Source organism: Pelodiscus sinensis, chromosome 7, assembly GCF_052426305.1.
Source record: "Pelodiscus sinensis isolate ZL-2025 chromosome 7, ASM5242630v1, whole genome shotgun sequence".
Classification (NCBI taxonomy): Eukaryota; Metazoa; Chordata; order Testudines; family Trionychidae; genus Pelodiscus; species Pelodiscus sinensis.
The window spans coordinates 13,004,415-13,031,051 of record NC_143058.1 but is presented as its reverse complement, the minus strand read 5'-3'; the positions used below and the strand labels follow the sequence as shown (position 1 = coordinate 13,031,051).

Sequence of the window (26,637 nt, the reverse complement as noted above, 5' to 3'; positions counted from 1 at the left end):
CAGTTTAAGCCCATTGCTTCTTGTTCTATCCTCGGAGGCCAAGATGAACAAGTTTTCTCCCTTCTCCTTATAACACCCTTTTAGATATCTGATAACTGCTATCATGTCCCCCCTCAATCTTCTCTTTTCTAAACTAAACAAACCCAATTCTTTCAGCCTTCCTTCATAGGTCATGTTCTCAAGACCATTCTTGTTGCTCTTCTCTGGATCCTCTCCAATTTCTCCACATCTTTCTTGAATGTGGTGCCCAGAACTGGACACAATACTCCAACTGAGGCCTAACCAGCGCAGAGTAGAGCGGAAGAATGACTTCTTGTGTCTTGCTCACAACACACCTGTTAATGCATCTCAGAATCATATTTACTTTTTTTGCAACAGCATCACACTGCTGACTCATATTCAGCTTGTGGTCCACTATAACCCCTAGATCCCTTTCTGCTGTTCTGCTTCCTAGACAGTCGCTTCCCATTCTGTATGTGTGAAACTGATTGTTCCTTCCTAAGTGGAGCACTTTGCATTTGTCTTTATTAAACTTCATCCTGTTTAACTCAGCCCATTTCTCCAATTTGTCCAGATCATTTTGAATTATGACCCTATCCTCCAGATTAGTCGCAACCCCTCCCAGCTTGGTATCATGTGCAAACTTAATAAGCATACTTTCTATACCAATATCTAAATCGTTGATGAAGATATTGAACAGAACCTGTCCCAAAACAGACCCCTGTGGAACCCCACTTGTTAGTCCTTTCCAGCAGGATTGTGAACCATTAATAACTACTCTCTGGGAATGGTTATGCAGCCAGTTCTGCACCCACCTTATAGTAGCCCCATCTAAGTTGTATTTGCCTAGTTTATTGATAAGAATATCATGCGAGACCGTATCAAACGCCTTACTAAAGTCTAGATATACCACGTCCACTGCTTCTCCCTTATCCACAAGACTCGTTATCCTATCAAAGAAAACTATCAGATTGGTTTGACATGATTTATTCTTTACAAATCCATGCTGGCTGTTCCCTATCACCTTGCCACCTTCCAAGGCTGCGTCTAGACTGGCATGATTTTGCGCAAATACTATTAACAGAAAAGTTTTTCCATTAAAAGTATTTGCGCAAGAGAGCGTCTATACTGGCATGTGCCTTTGCACAAAAGATTTGCTTTTGCGCAAAAGCATCCGTGCCAGTGTAGACGCTCTCTTGCGCAAGAATGCTCTGATGGCCTTTTAGACATCGGGCTTTCTTGCACAAGAAATTAACATGGCTGTCTACTCTGGCGCTCTTGTGCAAGAGGGCTTATCCCTGAGGGGGAGCGTTGGATTATTTGCGCAAGAACCACTGATTTTTGTACATTACAAAGTCAGTGATCTTGCGCAAATACTCGCAGCCAGTGGAGACAGGCGGCAAAATCATGCCAGTCTAGACGCAGCCCAAGTGTTTACAGATGATTTCCTTAATTACTTGCTCCGTTGTCTTCCCTGGCACAGAAGTTAAACTAACTGGTCTGTAGTTTCCTGGGTTGTTCTTATTTCCCTTTTTATAAATGGGCACTATATTTGCCATTTTCCAGTCTTCTGGAATCTCTCTACTAGAATCTCTCCTGTCTCCCATGATTTTCCAAAGATGATAGCTAGAGGCTCAGATACCTCCTCTATCAGCTCCTTGAGTATTCTAGGATGCGTTTCATCATGCCCTGGTGACTTGCAGGCATCTTACTTTTCTAGGTGATTTTTAACTTGGTCTTTTTTTATTTTATCTTCTAAACCTATCCCCTTCCCACTAGCATTCACTGCGTTAGTCATTCCTTCAGACTTCTCGGTGAAGATTGAAACAAAGAAATTATTAAGCATCTCTGCCATTTCTAAGTTTCCTGTTACTGTTTCTCCCTCCTCACTGACCAGTGGGCCTACCCTGTCTTTGGTCTTCCTCTTGCTTCTAATGTATTTATAAAAAGTCTTCTTGTTTCCCTTTATTCCCATAGCTAGTTTAAGCTCATTTTGTGCCTTTGCTTTTCTAATCTTGCCCCTGCATTCCTGTGCTGTTTATCTATATTCATCCTTTGTAATTTGTCCTACTTTCCATTTTTTATAGGACTCCTTTTTTATTTTTAGATCATGCAAGATCTCCTGGTTGATCCAAGGCGGTCTTTTGACATATTTTCTATCTTTCCTACGCAGCGGAATAGCGTGCTTTTGGGCTTTTAACAATGTTCCTTTGAAAAACTGCCAACTCTCCTCAGTTGTTTTTCCCCTCAGTCTTGATTCTCATGGGTAATTTGCATATTCCACAGTAATTTGCATATCTTCTTTCGAGCTCACTTTCGAAAGCCGCACTTTCGAAAGGGAAAGTAATTAAGATGCGGTTTTGTCAGCGAACCCTCCCATTTGTCGACAAGCTGCTTTTCCTTAAAAAATGAGGTTTATGCGGCCCTTTGACAAACAGGAGGGTTCGCCAACAAAACCGCGTATTAATTACTTTCACTTTCAAAAGAGAGCTCAAAAGAAGATATACATATTCCCACGGAATTTGCATATCCTCTTTCGAAAGTCTAGTGTAGTCTAGATATGCCCAGAGAGTACCTGAGTACCTTGTTACATCCCTGACCATCTTGGCTAATAGCCACTGATGGACCTATCCTCTGTGAATTCCTTTTTGAACTCAGTTATATTTGAGTCTTTCACAACATTACCCAATACCAAGTTCCACAGATAACTCACGGTATGTGGACAGGCACTTGCTTATGTTAGTTTTCAACTTCCTGCTTATTAATTTCATTGGCTGAACCCTGGTTCTTTTGTTATGTAAAGGAATAAATAACACTTCCTATTCACTTTCTTCAGACCATTCATGATTTTATAACCCTCTATAATCTCCCTCACAATCTCTTTTCTAAGATGGACACTCGCAGTCTTTTTAATTTCTTCTCATATGGAAGCTGTTCCATCCCCTAATCATTTTTGTTTCCTATCTCTGAACTTTTGTGAGACTGGGCAACCATGAGACACGGTATTCAAGGTATAGACATACCCTAGATTTATGTAGTCATGATCGTCACATTATTTTGCTCTTTCCTCATGGTTCCTAACATTCTCCTAGCCTTTCTGACTGCTGCTGCACGCTGTATAGATCTTTGTTTTCACAAAGATATACATAATGACTCCAAGATCTTTTAAGTAGTAACAATTCCTTTAGACCCCATCATTTTGTATATATAGTTAGTATGATGTTATTTGATGTGCATTACTTCACATTTGTCACTTCTCCTGTTTGCTAAGGTCTAGGTCACCTTCTCCGTATCCATTGGTCTATTTTATGTTTTGAAGACAAATTGGGAAATGTACCACACACAAGTTCCAGTTTTTGCCTTGTGCCATTGCCAATTATGTGTTAAGAACATAAAACTATATTGATATTAGAAGCAGAAACTTTGGCAACAACTCCACTTCATAAAACAAGAATACATCATTTGGCAGAATCAGGCATCTTCACACTTGGCTAAGGGAAACCTCTTTCTAGGAGTGAACTGGGATGGTGACTCACGTACTTATCCTTAAGGGAATAAGGGGGTTGAGGAAAGGTAGCTGTGGCTAAGTCATCAGTACACTGGGAGGAGCATATGAAGAGCTTTATATAACAAAAACCTTCAGTTAGTCAAGCCTCCTTATCTTCGTTAAAGAAATTCCGAACAGTTTTAATCAGAATGGAAATATAATTCATAATTAAAGCCCCTGGGGCTGAAAATCCTTGCTATATTTACTCACTTCAGTTGTTCCTTTAACATCAGTAGGACAATATAAAATAGGAAACACTGCAGCCAATAATATGTGTTTACTGGACTGGCCTCTGACTGAATATATTCATTACAGATTGTATTTATGTATAAAAGTATTATATTGGGAACGGTGACATGGATTAATGCATTTTACATGAGACTCTAATTTAATGCAGTCTTTTATTGAGCGATTCAGGTTTTGTTATATAATTTTTTTTTTAAATCAGGTTTTGACAATCACTGTAAAGAGGAAATCCTTTTGATGACCTGGTCTTAATACTTTGTGCTCTGGATTTAATAATACTCTGTATTTCTATAATCCCTTCCAAACTGTTTTAGAAATGCTAAGGAATTAATTGCCCGATCCTGCTTGCCTTTCTCATGCAAGAAATCCCATCTATTTCTGTGGGAATACTTACATGAATATGAGTGGTAGGGTGAAGTCCCATGTAGTGTTCCCACTAATTTTTCATGTCAGTGTGTGGAATGAATTTTATGTGCACCAATATGGAGATGATGTGTGATACACCACCTTCATATTGGTGTACATAACAAAATTCATTCTGCACTAGTCAGTCCATGGCAGAGATGTGGCTGAAAGGTTCAGAATAAGGGGGACTACAGGTGAGGAGAGAGATGAGGACTGTGGCAGAAGTGTGGGCTCTGGGATGGGTCTGGGGACGAGGTGTTTGGGGTAAAGGAGGGTGCTCCAGGCTGGGACCAAAGGTTTAGAGTTTGGGAATAGGCTCAGGGCAGGAGGCTTGGGTGAGGATGCGGGGTCTGGGCAGGAGATAGGATGCAGCAGGGGGTTCAGGGTTGAGGTGTGAGGTCTAGGATGGAGCTAGGATGATGGAACAAGCTGAGGGTTGGATTATAGGGTCTGGGAAGGGAGCTCAGGGCTGGGGGCGAGGATTGTGGGGTCCTTACCATTTGGTAGGGAGAGGAACAGGTGGCCAGCGCTGCCCCACATTCACCTGCAGGCACTGCCCCCTGCAGCTCCCATTGGCTGCAGTACCAGTGGGGGTGGAGCCTTCAGGCGAGGGCACCATAGAGACAAAGCCTCCCGATGCTCATGTTGACGTGGCTGCAGCCGGGGAGTGGAACAGCAGTATACGGAGCCGCCTCCCAGACCTTCCCCCTCCAGGAAGGTCTGGCCCAGAACACAAAGGCTTTGTGGGCTGCAGCCCCGGGCTCTGGATTTAATCCGGCCCTGCTGCTGGGCCAGGTGGCATGCATTTCTTTCCCAGCCACCACTTCCCTGCCGGCCCTCCCAGAGAACTGCTGCAGCTGAGGGAGAGGCATGCTTCTCCGGCCCCCAGCAGAGAACTGCCACGCAGCCCTGAGCTCCTCTATGGGGTTTATTAGGCAGCTGCGTGGCTGTGCTGCCTAGAAGGAACCCTGGTCCCATGCCTACCTCGTCGCTGTTAGAGCTGGTCTAAGATTTTTGAATTTTGAAGATTTTTTAAGAGTATTCCAAGTCTTGACATAAAAAAGCGAGCGGGAGAGAGAACACTTCCGTGTTTTCATCATTTCTTCTCCCACCACGTTTCAGAATTCTGACACATTCACATTTTAAAAAATAAGGCGTGAAGACTTAAAAGTGTGCATGCAATTCCGTGTCCCCTCTCCCCTGCTGCTCTTGGTAATGTACTTCTTCCCTATATTACAAATGGAAAACGGAAATACAGAGAAGTACCTTTTGGCTATTTCATGTTTGGGTGCCCTACTTGAGACCCTTAGGCCTGCTTGCCAGAGGTGCTGAACACCCATAACCTCTGTTCCTCCTAAGCTGCAGGGCGGCATAGCTTAACAGGTGATTCATCAGCCCCGCCCAGTCAGAGGCTCAGGGCTCCATGCAGGGAGCTGACTGACTAGGCAGGGCTGATGAATCACCTGTGCCACACAGCTTAGAGGGAACACTGCCCGTACCTCCAGTGAAGTCACTCTGCAACTCTGCAAAATCAGTTCATCTTAAGCTGGATACCTAAATTAAGTGGCCATTTTTGAAAAGTTGACCTGTCTGAGACCACATAGTAAGTTTGCAGCAGAGCCAGAAATACACATGGAAATTCTTGAATCCAAGCTCTGTGTTTTAACCATAAACCCCTCCTTCCAGCCTTTGTGTATTTCCCTGCTCAGCAATAACCACAAAAGAAATCTGAGTGACATTTGCCACCTAGCTTGTCTTACAATCGGGTGAAATTAACAAGCCCACGCTTCTGGGTCTGTTTTGCACTTGGATGGGTGTATAATTTATATTCCTGTTAATGAGAAGAACACATGCATCATGAAGAGCACTTCGAACCATGGGCAGAAAAGGGAGAGTTCTTAAAAGGGGTGAGAATCCCATGCTTTGTCCTATAAAAATGTGTTATATTGAGTTGTATGGCTGAGCACATGAAAATAGACAAAACCACAGTCACGCTCTCCACGCCAGGAATTAATCCCCCAAATGTTTTATTTCACAGTTAATATCTGCTCCACAAACCCTTGTCTGCATGATGGAAAATGCATTATTACTGGTGTTGTGGGGAAACATCTGTGCAAGTGTTCACCAGCCTGGCAAGGAGAAGACTGCAGTGAAGGTAAAGGATAATATGACAGCCCATGGCTCCTCCATCTTGTACCGGTGTTAGCATCAAATAAATCAGTCTGCATTGCCAGAATGATAGCAGTTTGTAGAAACAGGCCATGCTCCCAGTGGCTGAAGTTTTTGTATGGAACTCAGGAGACCTGTGTTCTGTTTCTGGCTCTGCCACTAGCCTGTTGGTGACCTTCGGCAAGTCCCTTCACCTCTGTATGGTTAGTGGGGATAATGAGGACCTCCTTTTTAAGGCACCTTGAGCTGTACCGATAAAATGATTGATAAGAGCAAGGTATTATTTTCAGGAGCTGAAGCAAAATCTGTAAAACTACTGAATGAGAATAGAAAAGCTTTTTGCATTTATTCTCTCAGCACCAGAAGAATAATCAAGAACAGGATAAACAGCAATAAGTGGTAACAGTGCAGTGAGTCATACAGCAGTGCACAGAGGGTCCTGTGAATGAGCCAAATAAGCTTTTTCGGTTCTACTGTCAATGATTCCTGTACTTCTGTGATCGTATTAGTGGTTGTGTTTTCTCCCTTGTTTCAGATGTGGATGAATGTCTTTCTAACCCATGCCCAGCTTTCGCCATATGTAATAACACTCAGGGCTCCTATGTCTGCAAATGTCCTCTTGGATACCAGCTAGAAAAAAGAAAATGCAGTTTAGGTAAGAGAATTGTAAAAAAACAAAACAAAAAAAACCAACAACAACAACTTAGGGGAAAAAACCCAACACCCCTAAGGATCACACAAATTCTTTACTTTCAAATTCAGCTACCAATAACTAGTTTTCATAAGTTTAAGCACCTTTTATGTGTATACTGGTATGCAATCTAATGTATTCTGTGGTAAAATGTCTTGGGGAACAAATTCAGTGATATTTAAAGATTTCCTCCACTGTCTTAAAGCTGAAGAGACAACATGTTTCAAATAATGTCTACAGGCTTAACTGTATTTGAAGGACAGAAAATCCAGGGTTTTTTTTTTTAATACATTCTAACAATCCAAAAGAATTCCACAAAATAGCTTAGATCCCACTCCTGCAAAGACTTAATTGCATTCCAGTAGAGCCATTGTATAATTTGACTTCAGCTAGACTAATCATGTGCATAAAGCTAAGTAACTGTGTAAGTCCTTGTAGGATCAAAGCCCTATTTTATAGCTTTCATTTAGGATATAACACACTTATATTCAGTACGCAAATTCCATCACCTCTATATGTGAGAAGACTCTGAATTTCATGATCTATTGTAGAAGTGACTGTGTTTTACAAGACTTTATTATGAGCCAGGATGTGAAAGAATAACAAATGTGAAAATAATGCTGCTGAATCAGGCTGAGGTACCAATGAAGGGCATTTTAAAGATGGACTGCGCGGTTAGAAAATGATTTAATTTTTATTTTGAACTAAGAAGAGGGCAGATTATATAAACACTGTAAATCTGATTCACCTCTGATTATGCCAGTGTAAATCAGAAATAAGAGAAGTCACTGAGGTTTCTCTAGTGCAAAACTTCCTGTGAGAGGTGCACCCGTGTAGCCTGCAGGCGTGGGAAATGATTGGAGGTTTTAGTACATTACCAGCACCTGTATTTGTCTTTTCATAGAATCACAGGGTTGGAAGAGACCTCAGGAGGCCATCGAGTCCATCCCCCTGCTAAAAGCAGGACCAATCCTAACTTTAAATCATCCCAGCCAGGGTTTTGTAAGCCGGGCTTTTAAAACCTCTAGGGATGGAGATCCACCACCTCCCTAGGTAACCCATTCCAGTCCTTCACCACCCTCCTAATGAAACAGTTTTTCCTAATATCTAACCTAGACCTCCCCCAGTTTGGATGAGATTTGAATTTGGATGAGATATATAAAAGACGAAGCTATGATCCCTCATTTTCACTGCCACGCTCATGATATTTAAAAGAAGATTTAGAGATAGAATCCCTGCTGTTCTGACCACATTCCAAATTGGGTTCTTAATGTCTGCCTCCTAGGATTGATCAAGCCTCCTGGCCCCGCCCCTTCTGCCCAAGGCTCCGCTCCTTCTGGGGCCACTTCAGAAATGTGTGAGTGGGCCCCCCTGCAAAAATTATTGCCCACCCCTGCCCTAGCAGAATATTGCTCCACTCCCAGCCAAGCTTCAGCCAAGCCTGTTGACCCCATCACAAGTTTACACTTGGGTCACATTTTCAAGCTTTTCTCTACACTGAGGAGCGCTAGAAAAGTCTCTTTTATATAAAAGAGGAAGCTGAGAGTCTTACTTAGTCACATACCTCCAGTATCTGAGGCTTTAAGAAAACCATAGAATACGGTGAAACATACAAGCAAATGACAAGTGCTGACCATGCTGAAGTTACTCAGATCAGAAATAGACTACTGTAATTAAGATTACTGGAAGACTCCCTTAAGAAACGAATCCCACCCTCTTTAACGTGTCCTGCACTAACCATGTTTTTGTGTCCCTCCTTTGGGAGTCTCTGTCACCCTTTGCACTCCTTATTTGGACTATGGCAGGTTGCGTGGTATGCTGCTTTCTCTAAGCCATTTGGGGCACGACAGCATAAGAAGGATTTAGACAAATAATAATAATAATAAAAAAGGGAAAACCAGGAAGGTCAAAATACATAATGCAAAAAATGGAAGATTAGAAATGGAATGAGCAAAATATTTAAAAAAAAAGATTTGGTAGAGGCATGTGGTGGGGAGGCAGATAATCTCTCTGTCTCTATTAGGACATTTATATGGCTACTCTGAAGGTTTTGATAAATGATAGACCAAGATTATGTAGGACAAGAATTATTGCACCTAGCAGCGAAATCCAGTTACTCTATGGTTGAATGCAGACTGATTAACAGCAAGTAGTACCATTGCAGAGCAGGTTAGGGTAGGAAATAAAAGACAAAAACCAATTCTCTCTTCAATTTAAGCTACAGGAGTATTCAATTAGATACATATAACTATCTGAGCTAAGATTTAGCTAGGACTAGGGATGTTAATTTAGATTAATTAACTAATCGAATAGTAGTCGATGGGATTTCCATCAACTATTCTATTAGTCCATAAGGGCACCGCCACCTTTGAACTGTAGCAAGAGCCACATTTCGAAAGGAAGGCCTGCAGGAAGCTCAGGCACTTGTACATTTCAAAAGCAGAATCGCAGCAGAAGCGGCACAAACAGACACTGCTTCAGTCACTGCTTGCGCCATTTCCACTGTGCCTCTACCTCCCCTGCTCCCCACAGAGATGGTATGGAAAGAGGCACCAAGGGGTCGGGGACGACGACTAGTCACATCACTTGTTGACTAGTCGCTTACATCCCTAGCTAGGACATGGGCTAACATACCACTTCTTGTGAAGAATCCCATGGGATCTTTGCTTTATTAGTGGTAAACTCATTCATAGGTTTCCCACTGCTATGGCACTTGTAGTTTCGAACCAAGCTAAACCCTGTCTAGCTCATGAGACATGGTAAGATGTCAGTCGAGGCAGCATTCCTTGTAAGCTGTGTGCTTGTGCAGTCACATAGTAGAAATTCAAATGTCACCCAGCTGACTAGTAGAGCACCCACAGTTAGGTTTTGTGTTGCTGCTGGCGGAGCACATTCACACATGCCTATGTGCACAGAAAGTTTATTCTGCACATGGATGGAAAAAAATTGCACATGGATGGAAAAGGTGAGAAGGAACATTGGCTTGGGGTATCAAAGCTGCATGTATTGTAGCTAACAGGCTTTGTTTTTAATTTTAGTAAAAACATTTGTTGGTGAACTTCTATTGAAACTGAACACGACTCATGGGAAGTATTCTGAACTCCGTGTAATTGAAGATGAAATAATAACAATGGTAAGTGTCTTCTCTGGAACATTGTAACTTATGTAAGACTTTAACATGGCAGTGTGGTCACATCACCAGCTCTGAGAGAGAGCTCTCCCAGCGCTCTAGGTAAACCATCTCTATGAGGGGAGAAGCTAACAGCACTGGCAGCCTCTTTACACTGGTACTTAGCAGCTCTGTAACTTGCTGGTTTGTGTGTGTGTTTTTCACATCTCTGAGCAAGAAAGGTAGGGTATGTCTACCTAGCAGCGTTATTTTGGAATAACTGATGTTATTCTGAAATAACAAAGAGCATGTCTACACTACAAGCCTTTATTTTGAAATAAAGTCAAGTTGGAGGACTTGTTACTCCGACTCCTGTAACCCTAATTTTATGAGGAGTAAGGGAAGTCAAAGGAAGAGTGTTTTTTCTTCGACTTCCTGCTGTGTAGACCACGCCAAAAGCTGAGTTAAGCTATTTCAACTTCAGCTACATAATTGACATACCTGAAGTTACATAGCTTAATTCGACTTTAGCCCTGCTGTGTAGACATACCCTTACAGAGCAGTAACTTGCCAGTGTAGACAAGCCCTAACTGTCAGGGTAGTTAAGTGCTGCAATAAATTGCCTAGGGAGGTTGTGGAATTTCCATTGTTGGAGACTTTTAAGAGAAAGTTAGACAAACACCTGTCAGAGATGGTCTAAATGGTGCTTCATCCTGCCATGACTGCAGGGTCCTGAACTTAGAAGACCTCTTGTGGTTCCTTCCATTGCTACAATTCTATGATTCTGTTGTGATTCCAGTGCTTCACACCAGAATTTGTGTTTGTGTGGGAAGAAAAAATGAATCTGTTCCTTGGGGCAAGATTTGTCTTTCCATTCTGTTTGTGTGGCACTTCGCTCAGTGGTGTCCTCTCGTCTATGTCCGGAGCTCCTGGTTGCTGTGCCAATACAAATAAATGATAAGAAAGCTGCATTCACAGAACAGCTCACATAGGGGTAACATTGGATAATCTGCATGTAGCTGAAAAATACTGGCTGGTGTTCATGCTGTTCCAATCTAAGTTTCCCACCTAAGGAACCGTTGTGGTTTACCCACCTGGAGAGCCAAGTTCCACCAGTGAGAGATGGAACAAGAAAGGGTCACCTCAGCTCTTCCTTCATGCCCATGGATGGGCGGTATTAGGTGTGGAACTTGAATCATTAGCTCCTGTTTTTCTTCCTTGGCTTGAAGATTGACTTGCCTAGGCAGGAGCTAAGGATGGGTGTTTAGGCTGATATGTATATTCAAAGACCTGTGTATTTTTAAAATCTTAGTTCAGCCTGCAATACATTAAAATCTCAATGGAGAGGCCCCGATTCAAGGAGGCTGAGCGAGGTAAACAGAGGTAGTATAGTGACACAGATGACCCTGTAATGTAGAAAGTGCGCAAAGCTGATGAAGCTTATTCTGACTAGGCTTTGAATGCCTATTGGCTAGCATTAAGTGCCCGCCCCCTCGTGGTTTGTTGATATATTGCCGTTTCCAATTTCAAGGTTCTGAAGAGCTTTTTTTGCAGGTTCTGAAGCAAACCAATAAAAGCAGGGCCAGTAATGCTGGGTTCCCATAGTTTCACCATAAATTCCAACCTGGTGCTGATGTTGCATGGAAAAATAACCGTGGCTATGACTACGCAATGAGTTTGGTTTGCAATTCCCCCTGCTTCCATGCATGTTCTCCACGACTCTTGTCAAGCTAGCACAAATGTCACTAGGAGTTTAGCTGTGGGAGCTCGGGCAGCAGTGGCATGGCATAGCTGTGCCAGACATGTCCCCACCAGTTTCCGGTGGGTTTATTCTCGACACAGCCAAACCATGCCTCCGCGACTCTTACCGTGGCTACCCAGGTATTAAAACACGCATAGTTCAATACAAGCTACTGTGAGTTTGTGTGTGCAAGCAGGGAAATCACACTCCTAGCTCATAGTGGAGTCCTCCAGTCATAATACCAGGGATAGTTCTCTTGCCTACCGTCTATTCGTATTTATCTTTGCACGAGTTAGGTCAGCTTTTGAGCAGACTAAGGTCACAGCAGTTCCCTGTGCTTCTTAACCAAGCAAAAAGGCTTGTCTGGTGACACAGCCAAAGCAGCAGGAAGATGGAATTTCACTCACCATGATCTTGATTAAACAGACTCATGAGAAATGAAAATAAATGACTGATTATGAGGCTCTTTCCTTGCGTATGGCATTCAGGGGAGGCGCCTTTGAAGATGAGCACTGTTCTGAATACAGCCCTCTGCAGGCCTCTTTCCCCATTGCTTCGCTGGATGATCTTTCCCCTTTGTGCTTACTGCACAGCAGGCCCCGGACAGATGCTCATTTTTATAAACCATAAGACTTTGCTCATGTCCAAAGCTGCACAATGGTAACTTCATTCTTCCTGTGCTGACAAGACAAAGGCCTCTCTGTCTTGCTGAAACAACAGGCTGTTGCAAAGGTTAAAAGAATCCTGTTTAATAGAATGGCCATTCTTTCCTGCAGCTGAACATGTCTCTTTCAACGCTACCTGGCTATTACAACTCAGAAGTTAAAGCTATAAGGTAAGGCATATAATAAATGTTTTTGCTGGGGATAGGGGAAAGCCAGCCTCCTTGATCTGAACAGCCTCAAAACTTTGGGGAAGTTCACCTCTGGATTCAAACTTTACAGCTGATAAAATAGATGCAATGTTGGAACTGGGAGCAAAGAACACTTCAGTGCTCTGCTACTGACTTGCTTTGTGGCCTTGGCCAAGTCACTTACCGCCTGATTTGCACAAATGCTGACCCCAGTTCCCAGTGAAGTCAGTGACACCTGTTTTCAAAATCAAGTCATTAATATTAAAGGCCTAAATTTGCCCCTGAAAAATATGAGTATCTTCTTTCATTGGCTTTATTATGAATTATTTGAATCCCACCTGAGACAGAATTCGTTTTAAATGTATGTATTTGTCCTATCTGTAAAGTGGGGATAATATAGGGCAGGGTTGTTATGGGGACTGCTAATGTTTGGACAGTCTGTTCAATATACGTAGAGAATGTTGTGTGCAATCTATGTATTACTGGTATTAATAAGAGCAATCAGTGAAATAAAATGCAAAACAATGATGCATAGGTATATTTTTGGCAGGGAGTCCAATTCTGTCCGAGTTTCAGTTCAAGCTACCTTCTCTTTGATATCCAATGCGACATTCGCTACCATTGTGAGCAGTGTAAAAAGCTACATTAGAGCTTGCAAAACTCCTGCTGAAACCTGCCAGTTCATCTCCAGCTTTATGCTGCTCCACCGAGGTAAATAACGTCTGGATTGATCGTAACCAATGTGAAAAGTAATCCGCATTTTGTTTGTTTATTCTTAAAGTGACTGTAGCTTTCTGAAAAGTCTTTCAAATGTTTATCTCATTTAGTTGGAAGTCATCTTAAAGCCCCCTCACCAAAACAAGATTCTGAATTTTAAATTTTATCTTACACCCATGTGTGAGAAATCTACCTCTTTGTGGAAACATTACATGGGCAAAAGACATTACGCAGCACAGAATTACAATCACTGTGCATGGTCCTTTCATCTTTAGGGTACAACATTGAACTCAATCCAGATTAAAAAACAGGAGACTTATTCTAATCACATGGTTTGAACCAATTAAAATTATCCCAGTGCAGGGCTTATGCTGCTAAAAAGGGGTAAGGTGACAGCTAGTGAGGTTTATAGTGGGGCAAGACCTTCCAGCCAATTTGATTTATTTATTTATTTATTTATTTATTTGATTTATTGGCTGCTATAGTTAACCTCTACATTCTGGAGGTTGGGTTTTTCTTGATGCCAGATTCCAGCGGGGATGCAAATATCCATGGATATCTGCAAATGTGCAGGGTTCTCAATACAAAATTTGTATCCGCATTCATATGAGTTGTGAATATCCACAGATATGAAGTGGATAGCCAGAGATTTGTAGGGCTCTGCTAATATCTGTGTTCAAATATTGACCCTCATAGTAAGTAAATTATATATTTAGTGTAGATATGGGCAAAAATCTCATCCAGGTTATCAGATCGCTAAAGCTGGGACGGGTTAGATGCAGGATTTCAGTTCATGCCCATTACATTATTCTTTGTTGTTTGCATTGTGGTGGTGGCTTGGAACCACAAACTTAATACCAGAACCCCATTGTGTTGCGTACTATACAATCACATGGTAAAAAAGAGTTCTGTTTTATATGTATTGGCCGATCAGTGTTTGTGGTGTTTGTATGTGCGTGGTGTTTATATGTGTCATGTGATTGAACAGTACTCAAAAATATGGACAGCTATAGAATTCAGATCCTGGTTTTGGTTCCTACCCATCCCTATGTGTTTGGGCCAATTTCTGCTGGAGGGACTGCAGCATCAGGTCCTGTGTGTGGTTTTATCTCAAAAGGGAACAAATATTATTAAAGAAAACAGAGAAAATATTACCTGGCCCAGTGTGATATATGGGGAAAGCTGCCGATCAGCACGCATAACCGTGTATTTACAAGGATATGCTGATATTGTTGATGTCTTTATGGTAGTTGATGGCTTGTGTAAACAGAAGGACCCTGAATGCGACAGAGAAACTTCAGAATGTTCCGACTCGGATGGCATTGCAGTCTGCCAGTGCAAGAGTGGCTACTTTAAATACAACAAGATGGATCATTCCTGCAGAGGTGTGGTTCTTTTCACAGCCAGATTTGCTTTGGTGCTTGCTTAATATGATTCCTGTTGAAATGATTTTCACACTTGTGTTTTTTGTATTTCTTTGCTTGCTAAGCAGCTCGGAGCTATGAATAAATAGTAACAGCTTAGATTTCTTCTTTTTGGATATGGGGCTTTACAGTAGAAGTAGAAGATATTCCCTCTCACTACAGGAATCATAATATTATCACTTTCTGGAGCATGCTGAGCAAGTCCAAAAGATCCAGTGTAAAAGAGACGAGGGGTTGGAATGTCTGAGGCAAAAGTTCAGTGGCGTAGTGCATCAATAACATAGCACACTTATTTGTGTTTCCCCTTTGTCTGCACTCCAGAGGAAGTAAAGATAATTGTTTTAAATTCACAAGCTGTATTTATGTATCCTTAGTATTTTGAAATGACTGAGTAGCTGAGAGGGAGTGGACATTTATTTTATCATAAAAAGGATCATAATGGATATTTAAATACAAGAGCAAATTTCTCCTAACAGAGCCGTTTCACCGGATTTTAAATAAACTGTGGCCTGTTTTGCTCTGGCAGTGGTCAAACTAAATATACATAGGTTGAGGGAGCCCGCTGGCCCTGATTTTGAGGGTTATAGTGCACTCTTTGTTTCTGACAGTGACTGCAACTTGCTAGATGCTGTATAAATGTGTGGGAAGAGTGTCCCTGCTCCAAAGAGCTCACAGTCTACAAAAGGTCACACAGACAGAGAGGGAAAGAGGGTATGCAGTGGCCAGTTGGTTTGTTTTGATAATATTACAATCTGTAGGAGATCTTTGGGAGCCTTGGATGGGGACCCAGGAGTCCTAGGGTCCAACCCTGGCTCAGCCATTCTGACTGTGCCTCTGTTTCCTGGCACAGCCTTTGTTTGCAAGCTCTTAGGGCTTGTCTGTATTTATCAGAAGATTGATGCTCTGGAGGTCAACCTGCTGGTGTTCAATTTAGCTGGTCTAGTATAGACCCATCGAACACCAAGGGCAGCTCCCTCTGTCATCCGGTACTCCTTCTTTTGTGCGGAGTAAGGGACACTGACGGGAGCATTTGTTCTTGTCGGCCTCCTGCAGTGTGGAGGCTGCCACAACTTGGCTTAAGGCAAGCCAACTCCACCTACACATTTCGCATAACTGAAGTTATGTACCTTAAGCTGACCTTCCAGGTCCATTGTAGACCTGGCCTTAGAGACCAGTATAGCTCTTGTAATATTTGTATGCAACGCGTAGCACAAAAAGCCCCAATCTCAGTGGGGATCTACAAGTGCTCTTGTAAAACAAATGAACCCTTTGTGAGTGTATACATGTGTGTGAGTGGGTGCATGTGTGTAGGGGGTATTTTTGTTAAGATACGTTGACTGTTCCCAGATAGTGCTTAATCTTGCCATCCTTAGCTGGCTAGGTTCTTGTCGACAGCACAATAAAAACACTGTATCAAATCACACTAAACAATTCTAATCAAGTCTGCAGTGGCTTTGAGGTAAGCTTAAAACCCTCTAATCTGCCTTCGCTGAAGAATGTGTGATACTGTTTCCCTGCTTAGCTCTGGTACCTGGAATGGGATCAAGATCAGCAGCAGCATTGGCATCTGACAGGAACAAAGGGGAGGAGATGGGATGTGTGAAACCCACAGAAATTAACATCTAGTTTTTATTTCAATAGGTTCCTGTCAGAGAAAATAGCGTTCCTTTTCTTCTTCTGAGAATAGAGGAAGGTAGATGTCAGAGATGATGAAGAGCTTGCTCGTGTGTGAGTGTGAGTGAGTGAGTGAGAGAGTGAGAGACAATAAGGATGGTCCAGTGGTTAAGGTGTTAGGCTGGGCCTTGGGAGAGCTAAGTTTAGTTTCTTGCTCCGCCAGAGGCTTCCTGTATGACCTTGGTCAAGGCACTTCATCTCCCTGTGCCTCAGCTTCCCACCTGCAAAATGGGGGTAATGAAACCTCTCTCTCCCCTATCTGTGCTCAAATAGTATGGTAATGGGGGCTTTATAAGTACCTCAGATGGGATGGGATCATTCTGTTCTCATTCCATCTGTAATATAAATAGGTTACTTTATTGGTCAAGGGACTCTCAGCAGAGCAATACCAGATGCTCCATCACCTTGGCTATGATAAAATGAGCAGGACAGTCAGGTGCCACACATTTTAGACATCTCCATGAGCTTGCAAATGGCGCAGGTGAAATTTGCATTAGGGCAGTTGGCCTTTAACATAGCACTGTGCTGAGGGGAACTTTACCTCCATGTGTCAAGAGCTGGAGGCAGAATGGGGTGCCATCTTCTGTAGTGACCTGCCTGAAGTGAGAGTGGGGCAAGATCTTTAAAAAGAGGTCTTGATTTGAGCCTGGATTTTCAAGTGCTCAGTAGTGGGGGCCAGATTTGTGACACAGCTGTGTTACCAATTAGTCCCGGTTGTATGATCCACACTTTCAAAAGGACTCAGCAGCCAGCAGCTCCCAATTTGACATTTACATTTTGCCATTTTTTTTCTCCTCGAAGAATGCCAGACACAAGGTGCTGAGCTCTTAGAAACAAGCCCCTTCCACTGGTGCATAGGAAAGGGACTGAGGGGTCTGAAAAACTGGCCCTGAGTGTGGGTGCTGAAAATGTAGCCTGTAGCATGTTCAGTGCTCACTAGTGGTAATTCTAATTACAGTGTTTGTCTCTTCCTGTGGGAAGTGCCTATTGTGCGGTGTCACCTGGAATCCTTACAGGAAGGTGGGTGTGACTTGGTGAGCAAAAAAGGCCTGGTGAATGGTCAGCAGCAAACCTCCAGCTTCCCGACAAAAAGCTAACGCACACTTGTGGGAAATCTGCTGCCTGGACCACAATGGTAATCCCGGCTCCACAAACATCTAGTATAGTGAGGTTTAAGGTGCGGATTTCAAAGGTGCCTAAAAGAGCTTGAAAATCTCAGCCTAAATATAATTTGAACGTACTTCCATTCATCTCCAGGTAGCCCTGTCCCCATCCTTTACTGGACTGCAAACCTGCAGGGTGGATGAAAAAAATGCCACTACAGGCACGCCGTGTTGGCTTCTACAGGTTGCATTTTTCTCAGTAAAATCGAGGATCCCTGTGTGAGCAGAGAGAAAGTTCTGAGCCCTTCCTCCCATCCAAGGACCCGCAGGCATTTAGTGGGTGAGGGAGCTCAACCTGGACAAAAAGAAATCCTGAGTGAAAAGTCAAGAGGACTGGAGTTGAAAATTCTGTTTGGCTGCAGGTCTCTGTAGTTTGTAATAGCCCCCCCTTTCCACCATGTGAGATTCATAGCATAGGCATTGTTTGACTTCTGTATTTGGTGGGCGGCCCCAGTCAGGTGAAGGTCCAATTCCAAGGTTTGTGGCTTGGTTTGTCCCCCTTATCCCCGCCGCCTTCTCCAAAGAAAACCATGTTTAGATTTCAGAATAGCCAGTAATAGTTAAAAGCACGGAGAGGGGAGTGTCAGGGTGAGCTCTCTCCGAAGCACATTCAAAGGAACTGGGGAAAGGTGTGGGAGGGAAGCAGCATAGCAGGAAAGGGAGAGCAAATGGGTAGCGAAAGGGAAATAGAAGCAGAGTTCTGCAGCTCTGCATTACATTTAAAGAACCCTAGGAGCACAGAAATGGTGCATTCAGGACCTGTTCCTGCCCTCTACATGATAGTTTTCCTATCAATGTACCTGGATAATTTTTTTTGCACAAAGTGGTGGGTGCACTAACTGCATCAGGACTGGCATCAGGTTGGACCACAAAATCGGCCATTACTTCCCCACTCCCCAAGTAGCAGAAGAGTGCTAAGGCTGTGTAAGCTATGCTAATCATTAGGTTGCAATCACCTTTGTGGCGCATAGCTTGGGAGATAGGGTTCCCCCAACATAGGGTTCCGTATGAACAAATCTAGTTCCATATGAACAAATCGCTCAATCTCTGCTCTTCTGCTGACTCCTCACTATTGTTACAAGTCAGATGTACACATATAATTTTGTATTTACCTGCATGATGCCTAGGTATCTGGTTAACTGAGACACTTATCACTTGTCCTCCTACTTGAGGACTCTTCCTTGATTTTATAAAAATAATAAATCTAATATAAAGAATTGGATGGACTGACTTAATTATGAATGATGACTGGCAACTAAATATCCAAAAAATTACAGTTGCGAGATAATGAAAAATGGTTTAAAAAAACCAGAGCGGCATAAAAGGAAAATGGAAGCAGCATTACAAATAATATAAATAGCAAATGGAAAAAATGGAAAGTTGATAGCAATGAAAATAATTGGTAAAGGAAGGAAAAGGATGCAAGGAGAAATCTAAGGCCAGAGAGCTAAGTACAATAGGAGGCAGTTTAAGTATTTCAGGAATTATGAAGCCCTAATAGTGGTATTGGACCATTATTAGATAGAAATGATAGAACTGTTGAGCAGAAAAGACTGGGGTGTTCAGTAAATAGCTCTATTCTAGGGAAAATCAATAATGTATTCATATCACGGGATGAAATACTTTTCATTCCAACTGCCCCTTTTTTCTTCAACCCATCAGTGACTCTGGAGGGGGATCTTCATTTTAGCAGACAAAATATAACAAAAGTCAATTGCTGAAAATTGCAACTAAACAAATTTAGATAAAAATTGAATTAGATGCATTTTAGATTAAAATTACCTTTAATGAGTAACACAATTTTGAACAATCAGTGTAAGTAACTATTGGAAATATTTTCCAGTGGTTGTAGTGGAGTCTCCATCACTGAAAATTTTAAAATCAAGATTGGAGGTGTCCTCTAGTAAAACCACAACCATTGGATTGGAAATAGAAATTAATTCAGGGAACTCTTATAGCCTGTGCTATGCAGGAAGCCAGAGAAGATGATCACAGTGGTCTCTTCTGGCCTTTAAATTGATGAAACTTTCAATTACTATTAGTGTTAGGGGACCCCTCTGCTACAGAATTCTCCTGGTGTACTGTGATGATGTTGCCAACACATCTTAAATGGGTACCAATTAATGTCACATTTCATTTTTTTCCTTGTCAGCTATCTGGATACAGAGAGACAGCTTGGTGAACAGAGTTATAATCATCTGGTTATACAAGAACTTTAAAGGCATTCCATAGGTTGCAAACAGCATACAAAAATCACAGAGCTAGGAGACAAAAGTTTTGTCAGTTGTTTTGCTGTGGTTTGACAGTAGCCTTCATTAGTCAGCAGTGTTTAACAATATGTAGACTTTTCCTAAAGCATAGCTTGGAGTCTTATTACAGATTTCACATGCTTTCTATTCTGCTTTAAGGTGGAAATCCTAATTACAAAGTGTGGGCCCAGAGGTTTAACATCTGCACAAGAGGCCAAAGCTGTGTGATTAGATCGATCATATCACGGTGGGCCAGTGTAATGTCAGAGCACAAGAAAATGATACATTTGGACTCGTTGAAATGCTCTGCTTTGATAGAATCAAAAAATGGTTCTGCTTCTGACTTTGGAAAATATATAGACACTTCAAAAACTCTTTTCACAATAAAAAGCTTCATTTCCAATATTTTAAAAACAAGATGTCATTGAAATTGACATGTTCCCACAGAAAGTTTTGATTTCAGTGAAAATCCATAAAACATATAACATGTTCCATAAAAAAAATGTGTACCGTCTCAAATTATGGTCTGAGGTGCCAATCCAGCAATGCATTTAAGCACTCAGGTGGTCCCATTGAAGGTGGGGGGAGGGGTAACAATGAAGTAAGTCCAGCACCCCAGTGCCAGGACAGGTGCTCCCATTTGGCCAATTAAGAGGGCAGAGCAGCACATGGGTGCTATAAAGGGTCACAGAGGCCTAGTGAGAGAGGGACAGAGACTGGAGGAGGTCTTTGGGAAAAACAACAGAGCTGTCTGCAGGCCCTCCTTGGAGAGAAGGAGAAATTATCAGCAAGCCCATGAAGGAGCTAGCCTGCTGACTTTGCAAGAGCTGAAGCCAGGGCCAGAAGGCTGAAAAGAGCTGAGGGCTAGAGAGCCAGTGGAGGGGTTAATCGGGCAGCCTTCCTGAGCCAGAAAGCCATGGCTAGAGAAGGCTGGAGAGAAATGAAGGCTCAGGGCAACTGAGGGAAGATACCTGCTGGCTCTCACAGCTGGAGAGCTGAAGCCAGAGGGCCAAAAGGCTGGGAATGAGGTGTCGTGAGGGATGCTGGAGCCATACAGGGCAGGGGTCTGGCAAGGAATGGTGGTGCTGTAGCAGAGCAACGGTAAAATAACACTTGGGCTCTATTCAATGTACACTCTGGACTGTGGTTGTGGGACTTGATTGGGACTTGTTATGGGTTAGATGCATGAGACTTTTTAAATAAATGAACCCCAGAAGGGGTATGCAGAAAAACTGTTTGGGAATCTGAAGGAGGGAAACTGAGGGAGGAGTGCTTGTTATGCCTTGGCCTGTCACCAGAGGGCGCTGCAAACAGACACTGCCCTAAGACAAGGCTAGTTTTGTGCATAAAGTCAACCAAGGGCCAAACTGATAGCAATTGGAGGGTGTGATCTGGTCACTGAGTTCCTATTATTGTCTATTGTTGTAGCACCCAGGAGCCTCATTCATGGGTCAGGACCATTGTACTTAGCTTCCTTGATAGGGGGCCTTTAAAGGATCAGGAATGCCAGAAATAATACCCAGCTCCGTGTTAATGAGAGTCTGTGCTGCTATTCTGCTATACATGGCAGTGAATATTGACCTCTTCTTTGTCGTATGTTGCACTCCTCACCTCGCACTGGGAGCAGTGGCTCCTGGATTCCTTCCCCCCCAGCACTGTCTAAGGTTATATATTAACAGGCCCAGCTCCTTGACATTTAGGCTTTGTTTTGATTGCAGCTTGTGCGTGTGTTGGCAGCATCTCAGCTCTTTTCCCTGTCTTTTCTTCTCACGCTCTGTATGTTCCAGGGGTGTATCTACACTGCAATATAAGCCCATCCTGGTTCCCTAGTTCCAAGCTAACTCCCCCTTGCATCTATACTGCAACTGCACTAACCCAGGGCTCAAAGGCAGGCTCCCAGGACCTTGCAGAGCTGGAGGCTCCAAACTCAAGTTAAGCTGGGACGTAGGATCTAAGATCTATTGCTGTGCAGTGTAGATGCAGCTCCCCACCACCACCCCAAAGAGTACAGGGAATTAGCTGAACATAAGAACGACCATACTGGGTCAGACCAAAGGTTCATCTCACCCAGTCTCCTGTCTTCTGACAGGGGGAGTGCTTCAGAGGGAATGAACAAAACAAGTAATGAACAAGTGATCCAGCCTCTCCTGTCCATTCCCATCATCCTGTCAAGTTTGGTCTAATTATGACTTAGGTCTGGTCTACATTAAGGAGGCATATCATATAACTACATTGCTCACAGCTGTGAAGAATCCACACCGCTGAGTCACATACTTACACCAACCTAACCCTCCCTGTAGACAGCGCTTTGTTGGTGGGAGAGTTTCTCCCACCAACATTGCTTCTGCTTCTTGTGGAGGTGGATTAACTAAGCTGACAGGAGAGTACTCTCCCATTGGCTTAGAGCATTTTCATTAAAGCACTACAGCAGCGCATTTGCACCAGTGCAGCTGTGCGGATGCAGCACTTTCAGTGTAGACATGCCAGAAGTCCTGCTCTCAGTGCAAAGGATGCTGTTTTGGATGGTTGGCTGAAGTCCTTTCTCATTCTAATCTTCTGTGAATCTATGATGAATGCAGGGGTGGCCATCCCGTGGCTGGCGAGCCACATGTGGCTCTTCAAAGGAAAAACTGTGGCTCCCGCACCTGCGGCTCTTCTCACAGTCCCCTGCTCTGACCTTTTTTCCTTGTCGTGCAGGGTGCCGCTTGGTTTAGCGAGATCTGACACTGCAGCTGACAGAAGCCTGGTTGGGCCACACCTGGCTCTTCAAGGGGCAGTGTTTTGTTTTGGGGGGGAGGGTTTTTTTTTTTTTTTTTTTTTTTTTGCACAACAACTTCTTTCCCTTGGTTCTTTGCACTGCATCCACCATTATTTTGGCTCTTCATCTGTAACGGATTGGCCACCCCTGGATTAGAGCTTCTAGCTACAGCAGTAGAAATAGTGACTATACACCTGCTTATAGTTCACTACTGAGGGGTTCTCATCCCCTTTCTTTTTAATTTTCTAGCTTGTGAAGATGGATACAAGCTTGAAAATGAGACCTGTGTGAGGTACAGTGAGTTCTGTTTCTTAACCTAACCCCTTTCCCCCTCCCGCCCCCCAAAACTGCTTTGGTAACATGTTGCCACAACTAAGGATCAGATGTTTAAAACTCATAGTTCTTTCCTGTTACAGGTGCCCATTTGGCTTAGGGGGATTCAACTGTAGAAACCGTAAGTACAGAACTTCTTGTCCTTTCAAATTATTTTTTGTTGGGGCACAAATAGGTCTTCTGTTTCTGTTATGTTTTTGGCCTGGGCTGTAATCAGAATGCATTGCTCTTCTAATTTTCTCTGGATCATCATTACCAGCATCACTAATGAAAAATCCCTATCCTTTTTATGAAATGGAGCTCTTACCCTAGGCTAGAAAGTTGGTATAGTGAATCTTATTGCTGAAACAGCTGTGGGCATTGGCTCAACATTAAAGCTAGTCAGAAAATTCCAAAAATGTGGGTGGAGGAAGTCCCAAATCGGGACAAAATGTTGAAATTTCAAAATTTTTCTCAGAACAGAAATTAAAAAATCATTTGATTTGAAAGCACCTTGTAGTTTCATGTAATCAGATCAAAACATTAATAATATAGATGTCAAAGCAACATGAAACAAGAAAATTGTAACAAATAATTTCAAAATTTTAACGTTCAACCTTTTGTTGAGATCTTCTTCCTGAAAAAAGTTTCATTTGTGATCAAACTGAATTTTCCAAGGGAAGCGTGTTCCAACGGTTTTTTGACCAGCTCTAATTAACATTATGACTCCTTGGAGGCCTTCTATGCCCACAGATTGATTTTAAGGTGAGAAGGGATCATTTTGATGCCTGTTCTGACCTCCTGAACGTTGCAGGCCACAGAACCTCACCCACCTGTTACTCCTGTCACTCCTACCCTCTGACTGAGTTACTGTCATTAAAGTCCTCAAATCCTGGTTTAAAGACTTCAAGCTATAGGGAACTCACCATTTCCCTACTTTAAAACTGCAAGGGACCCATACTTCAGCAGAAGATGCAAAATACAGTCAGTCATGAGCTGATTGCTGCTGCTTACATGTGATCTCCTGAAGTGAATTGGCATACTTTTTATTGCATGCCTCTCGTATGTTCATAAGTACAAACTGCCCCAAAGAGGGGGCCTGTTTTTCCATGTCTAATAGTTCTATTTTTCTACTCTATCCTCCAAAACTCCCCAACTCCAGGTAAATCTACTTGATATAATTTAATGTCCTATTCAATTGTTATTGGATAAGAAAAGAAAATTCCAAATCCTTCTGCATGATGGATAGCTAGGTAGCTATATCGCGGAACACTTACTTAAATATGTATAAGCATGTTACCATTTCTAAGTGAGTGAGGTCTCCTGTGTTTTTTTGTGTTTAGCGTATCAGCTAATCACCGTGGTGATTGCAGCTGCAGGAGGGGGACTTCTGCTTATCCTGGGGATAGCACTGATCATTACTTGCTGCCGGTAGGTATCATAAATCAGGTAGTGGTCTGAAGATAGTGGATGGCACAGGACTTAATGCTTCAGGCAGAGGACACAATCTAGTGTGAAATGTGGATTTAGAGGACACAATCTAGTGTGAAATGTGGATTTAGAGGACACAATCTAGTGTGAAATGTGGATTTAGGGGAGATATCAAGGGATAGATTGTACTTACATGTAAGATAAAATTGTTTTCCCCTCCAGTAAACAGCCCAAGTAACTCAGCTTAGAGTTGGGAATGAGTCATTGGGATGGGCAGGTAAAGGAATCCTGCCTGCTCCAAGCCAAGAAGCAGCAAAAGAACAGCCTTGCAATGGCATCTGCAGTTAAGATGAAAGAAAGCATGTACACAGTTGGAAAAACTAGAGGATTTAGGGTAGTTCTCTCCCCCTTGCCCCATCCCCTCTCCCTGCTCAGACAGCCTGTTTATTGCCATGTAGGTTGTCTCTGCAGAGCTCGATTCCATATCACATGTGAAGTGCAGACCTCTGTACAGCTGACAAGTGCTTCCTCAGTTTGGCACCACTGATTTACCCTGGCCAAGAGACTTTCTGTACCTATGGAATGGTACAACCCTTGATTTGTGCCAGGGCTGTGACAGTTCATAGCCCCAGCTTATCTGGGCTTGCTGCGTCAGTCATGAAAGTTTAAAAAAAATGCATGAGGCCTGCTACCTAGTAGCTTGAGCCCCTCTTTCATTATAAATTAAGCACTGAAAGGGAGGCAGGATTTACCCCCATGGTTAAACAGAATTGTACTCCGTATATTTAATGTAGCACTTTACAGTGTTAATTAGGCTGTACTGCAGTTCTGTGATATACACAATTATTGATACTGTTTCTGTGGTGGACAGCAAGATTGTATCAGGGCTCACCAAGGCTATGTCTACACTTGCAGCTTCTTGCGCGAGTAATATGCAAATGAGGCTAAGCGTGGAATATCGCCGAGCCTCATTTGCATACCTAATGAGCCACCATTTTTTTTCAGAAGAGGCTCTTGTGCAAGAAGGAGCATCTACACTGCCCCTTCTTGCGCAAGAAAACCCCTCTTGCGCAAGGCCGTTCTTCCTCTCAAGTAATAGGCGTAGTGGCATTGCGCAAGAGGGGTTTTCTTGCGCAAGAAGGGGCAGTGTAGATGCTCCTTCTTGCGCAAGAGCCTCTTCTGAAAAAAATGGTGGCTCATTAGGTATGCAAATGAGGCTTGGATATTCCATTGTTAGCCTCATTTGCATATTATTCGTGCAAGAAGCCACGAGTGTAGACATAGCCCAACTGTCTAAGGTATTGATCCAAGCAGTTTTCAATATACAGGCTTGTGGCGGGGTCCTCCCCGCACCTTCCCTTCTCCCCGTGGTTAAAGCGCTAGCCACCGGCCCTGAGGCCTAGTCCAGCAATCGCAGCAGGCCCAGAGGCCTCGGCCAGCCTCCGCAACAGGCCCAGAGGCCTAGGCCACACCCTGAGGGGTTGGGGTAGGGAGGTCCGGGCCCTCCCTCTCCACCGGACCCCAACCCAGGGCCCTAATGGTGGTGGGTGGTTCCCACCACTGGCTCAGGGGGGGGTCTTCCCCGAAACGTGCTGAGCCCACCGGGGCCTTCCCTGCCCCTTGCCCTGGGTTGCTTCCTACCCCAGCCTTGTGGCCGACGGAGGTCCCACCTGGCGATGCTGGGCTGGCGGTGGCGGCAACGTCAGCTGGTCCCGTCTCTGGGGCAGCAGCGCAGGGGGTGTCTCCTGCAGCGGGGCGGGCAGCCCCCCAGCGTCGGCGTTGGGGCCGTGCTCGCCCTGGGGATGGTAGTGGCAATAGCGGCAGTCCCTCCGGCTCTGAATCTGGCGGCAGGTCCGGCGGCGGGCCTGCAGCTTGGGCCGGAGCTCCTTCCTCCCCGGCGGTCTGCCCCAACTGAGCAGCCCGGCAGTCTTTTATAGTGAGGCTGCACTTCGATCATGCCCAGTAGGGCTGTGGGGGAGGGGCGTGTTCTACCCAATAAACGGGCTCCTCTCCCTCCTGTTCAGTGCAGGGCAGGTTAGCCCAGTCACAAGGCTAAACCTCTCAAATCCAGAACTCTCTGGTCTGGCAACATCCGTGGTCTGGCCTGATTTTAGTTAGTGTGATGTCCACTTATCCTCGGTGTGGTCA

General features: G+C 43.5%; 1 protein-coding gene across 6 annotated transcripts in view; it reads left to right on the top strand.

Moving 5' to 3' along the window:
- Nucleotides 1–26,637, top strand: part of HEG1 (heart development protein with EGF like domains 1) — a 98,341-nt gene that overhangs the window by 63,324 nt on the left and 8,380 nt on the right. For 5 of the 6 annotated variants that reach the window (XM_075933173.2, XM_075933177.2, XM_075933176.2 and 2 more), the window contains 9 exons: nucleotides 6,237–6,353; nucleotides 6,903–7,022; nucleotides 10,097–10,191; nucleotides 12,685–12,743; nucleotides 13,312–13,472; nucleotides 14,729–14,863; nucleotides 22,996–23,038; nucleotides 23,163–23,200; nucleotides 24,402–24,489. In XM_075933173.2, coding sequence (XP_075789288.2) covers nucleotides 6,237–6,353; nucleotides 6,903–7,022; nucleotides 10,097–10,191; nucleotides 12,685–12,743; nucleotides 13,312–13,472; nucleotides 14,729–14,863; nucleotides 22,996–23,038; nucleotides 23,163–23,200; nucleotides 24,402–24,489 — 856 coding nt within the window. The remainder of the gene's footprint in view (nucleotides 1–6,236; nucleotides 6,354–6,902; nucleotides 7,023–10,096; nucleotides 10,192–12,684; nucleotides 12,744–13,311; nucleotides 13,473–14,728; nucleotides 14,864–22,995; nucleotides 23,039–23,162; nucleotides 23,201–24,401; nucleotides 24,490–26,637) is intronic. The other variant, XM_075933174.2, reaches the window with a different exon arrangement.